This window comes from Falco punctatus (genome assembly GCF_963210335.1).
Source record: "Falco punctatus genome assembly, chromosome: 3".
Lineage (NCBI taxonomy): Eukaryota > Metazoa > Chordata > Aves > Falconiformes > Falconidae > Falco > Falco punctatus.
This window is the reverse complement of record NC_137582.1, coordinates 61,181,709-61,193,577: the sequence shown is the minus strand read 5'-3', so window position 1 is coordinate 61,193,577 and position 11,869 is coordinate 61,181,709. Positions and strand designations below refer to the sequence as shown.

General features: G+C 40.3%; 1 protein-coding gene across 10 annotated transcripts in view; it reads left to right on the top strand.

Annotated features, from left to right (window-relative positions):
* Positions 1–11,869, top strand: part of PPP4R1 (protein phosphatase 4 regulatory subunit 1) — a 71,244-nt gene that overhangs the window by 5,380 nt on the left and 53,995 nt on the right. For 5 of the 10 annotated variants that reach the window (XM_080378978.1, XM_080378980.1, XM_080378977.1 and 2 more), the window contains one exon: positions 19–63. In XM_080378978.1, the coding sequence (XP_080235104.1) occupies positions 19–63 (45 nt within the window). Of the gene's footprint in view, positions 1–18; positions 64–147; positions 284–356; positions 471–11,869 lie in introns of those variants that run through there. The other 5 variants (XM_080378982.1, XM_080378976.1, XM_080378973.1 and 2 more) reach the window with 5 other exon arrangements.

Here is an 11,869-nt window from a genome sequence, read left to right as displayed (position 1 = left end):
ATGGTGTATCTCCCGCAGATCTGTCGCTGCTCCAGGAGGACCTGCAGGAGGAGATCGACGCATGTGAGTGGGGCCGGGGGCCGGCGGCGCGGGGCGGCTGTCGGGCGAGGAAGTGGCTTCAGCGGGGAGCGCCCACGGTGCATTGTGGGAGGCGGCGGCGCGGTGGGGGGAGGAGGCGGCCGTGCCCCGCGCTTCCCCGTGCCCATGACACGGTCGCGGACGCGCGTGGGACAGGCCGGATCCCGCCGGGCTTTCCCGCGGGGGAGCGGCGGCGCGCAGCGGGGTGCGTTGTCCGGCGGGCAGCGCGCGGGGCTTCCGTTAACGGCCACCGAGGGCGGGCGGGAAGGAGGCCGCCCCGCCGGGAGGTGTGGCAGCCTGCGGGCCGCCGAGGGGCGTCGTCCCCGCATGGCCTGGGCAGGGGGGGGACGCCTCCGGGAAGGAGAATCCTGCCGCGCCGGAGGCTGCAGCGTGTGGGTTGTTCGTTCCTTTTATATCTACGGTGGTTGTTTTATATATATATATATATTGTGTATGTGTGTGTGTGTGGTATCCTTCCCTCTCCCCCCCCCCCGGCCCCCCTTCCTGACCCCGCTGGGGAGATGTGTGGAAAAGAGTTCATGTCGCGGTGCAAATCACAGAATGTGCTTCAGGTACAAAATGCGTAACTCAGGGGTACGCAGCGCGGCTGGGCAGACAGGTAGATGTTACTCAGGTGAGGAGGTGTCTGCTGGCGATGTCGGTACCGAGGGAGCTTCTTGGAAGCAGAGGAGGATAAATTTGGGGCTGGAAGTGAAAATGGAGGCGGAGGCAGCTGGTGAGGCGGGAGGTGCGGCGGGGTGCGGGGCCCGGCCGGTGCCGGAGGTGTGCCGTGCTGCACGGCCGCCCGCTCGCCGCGGGGGGGTCGCGGGAGGGAAACCTTTCCGTGCATGGCTTACGTTTTTAGAGGAGGGTTGGTTTAACTTTTCAGAATTGAACTGCTGCATCTTCTTTCTCAGTTTTGACATCTGACGTTTAAAAGGCCCTTATTGTGTGTTGCCTTGCACAAAGGGGGAGCAAGCTGTAAGGCTTGCTTTTTAAAATTCTGATGGCTTGAAATCCACATCGATAGCATAGCCGCTTGGAAACTTTGTATGGTTACAGGAGAAGGACTTCAGAAGTGACATACTGAAAAATAAAAGTGTGTTCTTTAAATTTCCACTTAAGATTATGATTTTCGTTGATTGTAAGAGAGGCGTTGAAGTAAGAAATTGCGTGTAGTCATTGGAGAGGTGATTGTGAACCTGTGGGCTCCTGGTGGTGGTTTGAATGTTATGGTCTTGTGTTTAAAGATGAAAAAATAATACATGCATGGAGGTATGACTCAGTCCAGATGAGAGCATCCTGAAGGTGGGAGCCATAGAAATCTAAAAATTTGAAAGCTCATTAAAAATTACTGAGGTTTTGATGGAAGCAGATGAAAGCGAATATCTCAATACTTATGCATATTCTGTTAAGAGAAAAAAACAGGAAGCTGTGTGAATGAATGTGTGCTGTCTGGACATAGTTCAGTCACATGATGTCTTTTATGGTTCTAAATTGTATATGATTTTCTTGTGAGATGGCCGTGAGCTAGAGAAAAATAACACAGACCAGGGAGACTGTACATGCTGGTCAAAAGAAAGACTGTTTATTGTGCAGTGGTATTTCTTTGAAATAACCATGTTTTGTACCCGTGAAACAGGTCTTATATAATTTATGAAAGCATTCCCAATTGATGTGTTATGGGGGATTACATTTCATGGTTGCACATATGAAACTGACAATGGAAAAAAAAAAGACAGACACAAAGCTGCAATTTTTGTCTGAACCCCACCCTACAGTACCTCTCTGTTGTAAATAGCTGAAATATTTCCTGTTCTTTCGAGTAGTGGAGTTAGACACTGTTTTAGAGGTGTATTCCTGAAGTAGGAGAACGCAATTGCGAGAAAACTGGAAGCGCTGGCAGCTTTTATGCATGTGTGATTCTGCCAGCTGCGGTCTTGCTATTACATGTGCTAAGCTATAGTTAAAGACAAACAAGGAAAAAGACATACGGGCATACTTGTAGTCCTGGTTAGTGTAATTAGGAGCAGACACGTAGGTAAATGTGAAATATTGTTAATTATATGAAAAGACTGAGATGGGATCAATGGATTGACTATTTTTGAAAGACAGCTATATAGTTTTCAATAAATCTTTGGGCTTTTAATTGAGCTGGTATCAAGCAATAGCAGAACATCAGTGAGGTACACTGGAGAAACAGGGAGTGATTGAGACTAGGTACCTGTGTAAAGATCTGGATTGGACATCTGAAGCTGGGTCTCTAATTAGGCATATGGTTTAGGGCATTTTACTAGATTAGGCATTCCTTTGTAGCTCCTCAGTGAGTCTAGGTTTGATTCTGAATCACAACATCGGGGGTTTTTTTGATAATGAGAATCTACAATGTGATTCACTGATTTTTAACGCAATAAAAGTATAAAAGAAAATTAAAGAATCTTTAAGGTGACTTAAGAGATACCTTTTATTAGTCTTAATCTAAAGCAGTAGGAGAAGGTCCTGGAGCTGAGCAAAAAAAAATGCACAGTTGCTGCTAAAAGTAATGATGCAAGCATCTGTGTATCTTCTTGGATATGCAGAGTTAAGAACAGGCTGGTTTATGATCTTTGTCTTTAAGGTCTCTGGAATCAAGTATTTTACTGGGAAGTTGGAGTTTAAACAACGACTTGTAAAAATGTACAATTTGTGCTTCCCCTCATTTATTGTGCCAACTCATTGGATGCTAATTAACCCGAAACATAAACCAGTAAATTATTGTATCTTTGGAGTATGGTTTTGATAGTTTCTTGTAAAAGGAAGTTTACATTTTCATAAAGAGAGCTTGATAAATATTTAGGTTAAATGAAAATTCCTAGATTTGAGCAGAGTAGTAAATCTGCTTTTGGAGTGCTGGGGGAGCAATAGAATATATGCTGTGGAAGGCATCTTTTTAAAAATTGCCTTTTGTTTATTTGCTTAAGAGGTCAGAGATTAAACAGGAGCTTTTATAAGAAAGGCTTTTAGAGAGTGGTTGATAAACCAGCTGGATTGACTTTTAAATAATTAATTTCAGCTTTGGTTTGCACTTCTATTTTGAAAGCTTCACATTTTCTGCTCTTGGTTGCTTGGTTACCACTGGAAAGCTCAGATTTATTTATTTTTTTTCTTTTTCAGGTGAATGCATACTTTATACCTGATGGTGCATTACACAGATGATTGCTTTAAGTAGTTACATAGTTTGGCATGTGGCATTTCAGTGCTTTAATTTTAGCTAATATTTTGCTTCTGTAGAGGTAGCTTCTGGTGCCAAGGGCTGTGATAAAGAAGTTCTGGTTCTCCCATATTCAGCCAGTGGCTTTTCCTTGTTCAGTAGTTACAAAAAAAAAAAGGGTGTGTGTCAGTGAATGCATCCTTGCTGGACATGCAGAAGGTTATAAACCTTATATTAACTCCTAAATGCAAGTTCTTATTGTGAAAGGCAACTTTATTATTGACTATAACCCCTCAAATAAGTAACATATCATTGCATTTCATTTGGGTTAAGGTAAACCTCATAAGAATCCTTGTGTGATACTCATTAAAGCAAAAAAACCCAACCAACGCCATGCTAAAAACCCCACCCCAGTAATAGGGTGGAAATTTGAAGTGGAAGCAAGCAGAAGCCTCCCCATCCTATCTGGTTCCTATAAGGTGGCAAAATTAAGTTAGTGGTTCGAAGTCAGCTGGACAGTTACCCATAAACACTGCTTGGACTGTTGGCTTCCTTGATCTTTTGTCATAAATCTTGCACAGGATATGAAAAGAAGTTGGGGAAAAACTGGCTTTTGTTCAAATCTTTTTGTGCATACAAAGGCAAAATACAGTAGTGTAAATGCGTAAGCTAAGTATAGAACAGAAAAGAAAATAAGCAACAAAACTGGTTGAAAAGCAAACGAGGGGTTGTAGAATTACATATAGCTGATGATAAATAAAATACTCTTTGACTCTTCCTAGACAGTCCTGCCCCTCTGCCCCGGATTTTTCTGAAGATTGAACTGATCAGTACAGATAGATGCAGTCAAATGTACTATGATGCTAACTTCTTTCAGTCTGTCCATTGATGTGTGCAGGATGTGTATTCTAATTACAGATGGCTCTATTTTTCAGAATTTAGATTGTGAAAAAGGATAGCTTTATTTAACTCCAGGATTTTAATTGTGATTTAAATCAGGAGAGAAAAGAAATTTTGATCTAATACCTGGTTATAATACTGTTTTGCATTTTTTTTTTTAAAGTTTATTATTGATAACTGACAGCTGCATTTACATACGACTTTTGGTAGTTCCAGGTACTATATGCATGCTTTGGTGGTTATGTAGCTTAAGATCCAGATTCTGAAGCTTTGACTTTAATCATGTTGAAAAATGCTGAGTGATAGTTACCTTCTTCTGTATGCATAGTGTCCAGATGTTTTAACTAAAAATGCAGAAGAGGGTATTTTAATATCTAAGCATAGTTTTGACAGTTCTAGTTTAGAACTGTTAAATGAGTTTTTATAGATATACATACACACCTATGCGTAAACTTGTTTTCTTTAGCATAAGAGTTTAATGGTATGGTAGATGTAAAATTTAACAAGATAGTTTTTACAATTAGCAAATCTAGTGTTACTGGTTGGATTTCACTAGTGCATCAAACAGTTCTAAAAATAAAAACAAATACAGTAGCCGTGATCTAACATACCTCTGGTTTTAGCATCAAGTTCTTTTTCATTGATTGGAAAGGGTGGACAGGTCTTTCTAAGCTCTCCTCCCAGCTGGCTTCTCTGTGAGTGAGCCAGTTATTTAGCTGAGCTGAAGAAAATAGTCTTTGTGCATCTGCAGATATCAAAAGCTGGTTTATCGTTGATAGATTCCTTTCCCAAGTGATCAGCAAATCATCTGGTATTAGCAGTGAGCTTGTGTTGGTTGAATGCTTTTAATTAAATTATTTTCTTTGACTTCGGGTAGCACAGCTTGATGCTGTGTTGTAGTTCTTATTTTCTTGTAGTGAATTATACTGGCATAACATTCATTCAGTGTGTTAAAACTCACCTTCCCTTTCCCACAGCTGTACATAGTAATATCAGAAGCTTTTGCATTATGATTCCTTTGTTTCTTTGCCACAGAACAAGAATTAGTAAATTTTGTTATGCTCTTAGTTGTTATGTATAGACTGCAAGTCGGGTCACTTAGACTGCATTCCAGCTTTGAGTATAGCTAAATTTCCAACATAATGTTCAAATGCCATGTTGCAGTACTGACCTTTTGGTCCCATCAGAGTCTTAGCTCTAGTTGAAGAGTGCCAAGTTAGAGTTACCTGGTTGGCATTTCAGTAGTCCGCACTTTTCTGTTATTTTTTGCAACGCAGACATTAAAATTAATAGCAGATTTTCTGTAGTGCTTAGAGTCAGTTCTCTGGTGTGACTTGAGATTCTGTTCTGTTGGGACTCTAATGACCATTTTTTAATGCTTATGAATCATACTTGTTAAGTCTGTTGTTTCCCCTGGAGGTCAGGTTTTAATTCTCCTGACTCTTCAGTTAATTTCTTTGTTGTTATTGTGGTGATTGACCCTCATAGAAACTGGGAGACTCGGTGGATGGCTGTGTCCCTGTAGAATTCTGATTTTAGTGGTCTCAGGTGGGTGATGGTCAATCTCTTTCTCGAGCAACCTTTTAGGATCCTAGAGAAGGAGATTATGTGAGGAAAGGATTGTGCTTGGTTTGGTATAGGCTGATGAACCTTCCTCATGCAGCTGCACAAGTTTTCTCCTTTACACCTAGCAGAAGATTGAAGAAGAGGTAATTTTCTAGGCTTTCAGCTTCCTAAGACCAGTAGGATCACTTCTGATGTGGAAATGTGCTTTTCGCCAGCCAACTTTTATGTTCCTGTCTCTCACAAGGATCCTCAATTAACGTTGCCAGCTCTTTTTTTTTTATTATTTTTATTATTTTAATTTGACTTTGTCTCCTTATTTATCTCCTAGGGCTTCAGGTATTCTCTTCCCTTTCTCACCAACTCAGAGGAAAAAATCAAAATGAGGTTGGAGTGAATGAGTCCAGAAGGAGGAAGGAGCTGGAAATTTAAAAAATCCTAAGCTTAAGATAGAGTAAAGCCTTGGTGTGTTCATGCAGTTGTTTCTGACTGCTGACCTATTGTGGAGGTGGCAGACTGCAGGCTGTTGAAGATAAAATGCCTTTCTTTCCTGTGTGTGTCTTTTGCTGCTAAGACTTCCCCTCTGTGTGGGCAGGAAGTTTTCATTGTAAGAACAGTAGCTGCAAGAGATGACTTGTAACACTAGCAGAACTGGATGCAAGGATAACTTCTGCTTTGAGAGCTGGAGTAACAATTCTGTCTTTGGAAGAGCAAGGCAGGGGCTGCTGCCCCTAAAGGAACCCAAAACATTAGGGTTTCTCTGTACAGCATAAGAAAACTTTATGTGACTTTTTCTTGGTTTGGGAGGGATGCTGCGGTTCTTTCTGGCAATAGACTGTTAAAATCCTATCCAATATTATAGGTTGGACAAAAGGTCAAAATATGTTTGTGAAGGGTGTTCATTTGCAACAGCAGAGAGAGAGTTGAGATTACTGATTTGGTGGGGTTTTTAAAACTATTTTTAAGGTAAAGAAAAATGAAAGGCAAATAGTACGATAAATATGCGTTATTCTGAGATAAAATTTTCATAAAAGCTAAATATATTAATGTATAAAAGTGGCATTCTATATGAGCGAAAATGCAGACTGTTGGAGTGTTTTCCTCTGATTAAACAAGTCTTTTTTTTTTTTTTTTTTTTTTTTTTGTCTCGTTGCCATAGTGCCTGAACAGTTCACAAATACTTTAATGGGAGAGAGACTACCTTTTCCTTCCTCTCTAGCCTTCAGGAGGAATAGCTTGATTAGTCTGTAGGGATACTTGCTTGTGCAAGTTTGCTTGTATATATGTTTTGTTAGAGAAAACTGTATTTTAAATAACACTGAAATTAACACCCATGACTGTTCTTACTTTTTCTAAGAGTGAATCCATGAGTGAATCCGCTGCATTCTGTACTGCTCAGTCTTCTCCCATAGATCAGTTTTATACTTCATGCTGAACGTGGGCAGGAAAGGTGTAGAGAGTTGCAGAAGGAAGAAAAGTGCAAAGAGTTACAGAAAGAATTTCCATCTTTGAACGTCTGGGAAACACAAAGGCTGTCCCACAAAGAGTTTTGAATGCTGTCAAGACTGTCTCAAGAGTGTTGTCTGGGGTTTAAGTGGAGAGAGAAGTACAGTTAGGAAGTTCAAAGTGATTTATTTTGCAAAGCCATGTTTTATAGATTACGGATGCACTAATGATAGAACTTGCCTTCCCTGCAGCATTTAGCCCAAGTAAGTGTATTTCAGTTACTGTGATTGAACCAGAGCGGAGCAACATTTCAATCAAGTGAAACAGTTGGGTTTAGTAGCTGATGTGTCATAACTCATGGGGTCACTCAGGGTTGCAAAGCTAGCACAAGCCTTTGCAGTGTTTGAATTTGAACTGCTTGCTTCATAATGCTCTCTCTTCCAGTTAGCCCAAGGTTAAAGCATGTGTAGTTTGAACTTGATGTTTTTGTGTGTACTAGATGCCCAGTTAGGGGGCAGAATTTGAGCATGGCCCCAAGCACAGTGAATGCATGTGTCCTGTCACAGTGGGACCAGGGAAAACATCTTGACTGAGGATGGAAGTGGAATTCTCTTTGTACTGCTACAAAATTCTCAGTCATGGAGTTAATCGAAACTCCCACAAGCGACCATGCTCTGCAGAGAGAGTGGATGCTTTTCCCTGACTGTAAGGAACTTGTAGAGGAGAAAGTATTTTAGAGGAACTTCCTGCTCGCACTAGCTGACTTTTGCTTCACTCCAGCTTCATTCCACAATTCTTAATTGCATGCAGTTGTTTGGAAGGAGTAAAAGATAGGGACCTAAATAGCAGGGAACTTGAGTACCATGGTGATCTGTGTGACATGCTCCCAACGGGAAACAAAATATAAACTGTTGATTGTTATAACTGGTAGCTTAGATGTCCTCCTCTTTGTTTCAGTTTCCTCTGGACTAGCTTTTGTTGCAGGTCAAACCATTAACTGGTAGAAGGTACATTCTGTTGCTGTGCAAATAAATAACTAGTGAGCAATATGAAGTAGAACTTTTCTTTTGTTTCACAGCAGATCAGGATTTTCAGTGCTGCCTGTGTATGTCTGGAAAAGACAAACTTGTCTGTAGCTGTACCAGTCCTTGCTGCTTAAAGAATTTTGTATCGCTCCTTGTTTCCTTTGATGCTTGATGAGAAATGCAACTCCTTTGGCATGCTTGATAACTAACTATATTTTTTTAAGGCCTTTGCTAAATGAAAATACTATTTTAGTCTGTTATGTTTAGTCTAGCGGGTTTTTAAATTTGCTGTGCCATACTTGCATAAGTTCGGTGTGTAAACAGCTGCTGATTTTGATTCCTGTGCCTGTCTTTCATCTGCTAAATGCTCCCCTCACCAAGCCTGTACCAAAGCTTTATTTTAATGGGTTTGCTCTGGGCTTCAAGCTGTTAGCAAGCTCTTCTGTGTAAGTGCTACATAGGGGCTAATGTGGTAAGCTTTGCTGTTAACACCACAGCTTTGCATCAGAGCTGCTTTGCGTTTCCCCCTTCTTAACTTCTTCCTTGCTCTTGCCTCTCTCCTCCTTCTCCCCCATCCCCAAACTCAGAGTGTAGACAGAGTCTGTGCATATAGGTGTGGTAACTTCACATTCATAAAAGGCTCAAGGTGGACAGCACTCTGTGTTTGAAGGGGAAATTTAGGGGAGAGGCAGAGAAAGGGAATTGTGGTTCTTATTTATCCTAATATGGTGGGTGGACTGGAATATAAGATTGTTACTTGCAGATCCCTTTCATACTTCTGTTCACCTGCTTTGTAATTTTTGCTGATTTTAATCACACACTGTTCACACTAGCATTTTTCTTCAAAAACATTTGCAATATCAGGGTAAACTTGTGGCATCTTATTTACGTGTTTAGTCTCAGACTACAGCAGGAAAACAGAGATAGATTTCAAGTGTCTCTTAGAAAAATCAGCTCCCACTTTCTGACAGTGGGATCTGTGGTCACCAGTGAGTGATACCTGGATTGGGCAGGCAAAGTGGTGGAATTTAGCATGACATGCATTCTGTAATACATGTGTAACTGTCATCACAGTAGCTCTTGGTTAATATTACTGAAGCAGCACAGTAAATTTGTGGTAGCAAATGAAGCTGAAATAGTGTGACTAACACTTTGGTCTGTGCTGTCGCTGCAGAATCAGAGCGGGAATATAGTGCAGTGTGAAAGGGTAAGAGTAATGAATTCCTAACTGTGGACAAACGTAGATGTTTAGCTTCCAGGCTTATGCTGAAGTGGATTTCTTTTTGCAGAACATCAAGATGTAAAATGATATTTTGTATAGAAAATTAGATGGAAATGAATCTATTCACAATATTGAAGGACTGAGAATATTGTGTTCTGCAAGAATCTGAATGTAAGGTGAATTTATTCCTTGATAGCATAGAGGAGGATAACTTAGAACAAAACTTGCTGTTATTTTGTGATTATGCTATCAAATGTTTGGGCTCACAGAACTATTCTTTCTGCTTTGCAATTAAACAGAAGAATTACTTAAACAGTAGAACAGAACTAAGTCCTTTCTGCATATTTGCTGTATTAACCTGGACATCCTTATGGTAATATTTGATGTAGAGCATAGCAGTTACCGGAACTATAGCTGAATAAAAAAATAGTCCCTTTTACTAGATATATCTGTAGCAACTGCAGTAGAGACTTAGGATCTTGAGAATGCTTGGGAAACGCAGAAGATAAAATGAGAGAGCTGTAATATTAGTTGGAAATCTCAAAGCTTTAAAATTGTTTGTTGCTCAGCTTTCAGAAATGAAAATTGCTCATTTTTAGAATACCTGTTTTCTTACCAAGTTTCCATGCCAAAATGAGGGAGGGTATGTTTCTGCCATGGAGCCCATAGTAAACATGAATACATGTAGACCTTGCTACCGAAAAGTCTATGGCAAAGAGTTACTCATGCATTGTCAAATAAAAGAAAAATACAAAAACATGATCTTGTGCACTTGTCTCTAAAAGAGACAACATGATCAAGATCTTTGTGAAGCGTACCATGAAGATGAGATATGTAGTAGAAAAATTTGCTCTCTTGAAAATTGTCCTATAGACTACACTTTTATAGGGGACTGAGTTTTAAGTGGACTTTTGTTGTTGTAAGCTCAACCAAGCTTGTCAGTGGTTGACAAAGCACCTCTAAACATGGTCTGTCTCATCATGATTGCTATATGGTTTATGTTGGTTAATAATCATGGTAAGTAGTTGTTGTATCCTTGCATAAAACAGAGGAAAGTTGTAAGGGAAACAGGAGAACTTAAAGTGGGAGGCTGTTAATGTATTGCTGGTATGGTATGGACTGGATGTAAGATAGATAGACAAGCCTGAACAACTTCTACAAAAAACAGTTAAGTATTTGGACAGGAAAATGAAGGTACAGAGAGAAGTTACTTGGCTTGTGTCATACAACATGTCAGTGGTAGTCAGATACTGAAACAAAATCCAGTGCTTATTTTGTTATGCAGTGCTGCCTTATATTTGGTGGTAGTTGTATAGAGTTTTGAAAAGAAGTTTGCAAACTACTTACTGTAGATAAATCAATTTATTCATTTTGCTCTGCTTTGGTGCTTATGTGGACAGAAAATAGGGGCATTGTGATTGCTTTTTGCACTGTTGTCCAATTACTGTTCCTCCCCCATCAGCACTAGTGACTTGAAACTGCTGGGATAGTTCTTACAGAAAACTTGAAACTGCTGGTTTTTATAGAAACTCCTAATTTGCCTTAGCTGTACTTCTTTTGCATGTTGGTGTGAACATGTAAAACCAGATTAAAAGGTACTTGGGCTCTGCACTTGCATTAGTTTTCAGTGGTGTGTTATAGTTTAGATGCCTTTTGAGCATTTGGTCTGGACTTTTTTGTACTGGTTTGAAAAACTAAGAAAAGTGACCTGTAGTTCTTCTGCAGCAGGAGAGGGAAGTAACATGTGGCTCTGTTGCCTGTTCTATATTCTTAAGTGGGAATGAATTGGGATGTTCCGCATTTGAACTAGCCAAGACTTGTACTGGGTTTGGCTAGGATAGAATTAAATTTCTTCATATTAGCTTGTATTGTGCTATGTTTTGGATTTGTGCTGAAACTAGTGTTGATAGCACTGTTCAGCAGTTACTAAAACATCAGTGTGTTTACACAGTGTCAAGCCCTTTTCTGCTCCTCACACTGACCTACCAGCAAGTAGGTTGAAACAACCCCATAAGCTGCTGTGAAGAATTTTAACTCTATGCCAGCCAGAAGCAGTACACTTGTGTTCAAGGTTGTCTTCTGCATTTGTAGAATTTACAAAAGGTCCTGTTGTGGTACTTGGGCAAGTGCTCAAAGCTGGGTGGAAAGCAGAGGAGGGCAAGAGGCAAAGCTCAGTTAACAGCCTTTTTGATAGCTTTTTTGGAACAATCTTCCAAGTGTAGGGAATATCAAAGTGACTTTGTTTATTGAATAATGCAAAATATACTCTATATGCATTTTAGATGAGGAGTGGTTAGATTGTTGGTCAGTCATATTTGGGGCAAGTTAAAGACAAACATCCACTTAAGGGGCTTTGTTAGAATGGGAAGTGTACTGGGCTGATGGCTCTTTTCACTTGGATTGGTGTCTTACTGTTGAAAGTGAAAATGAATATGTAAGATAACA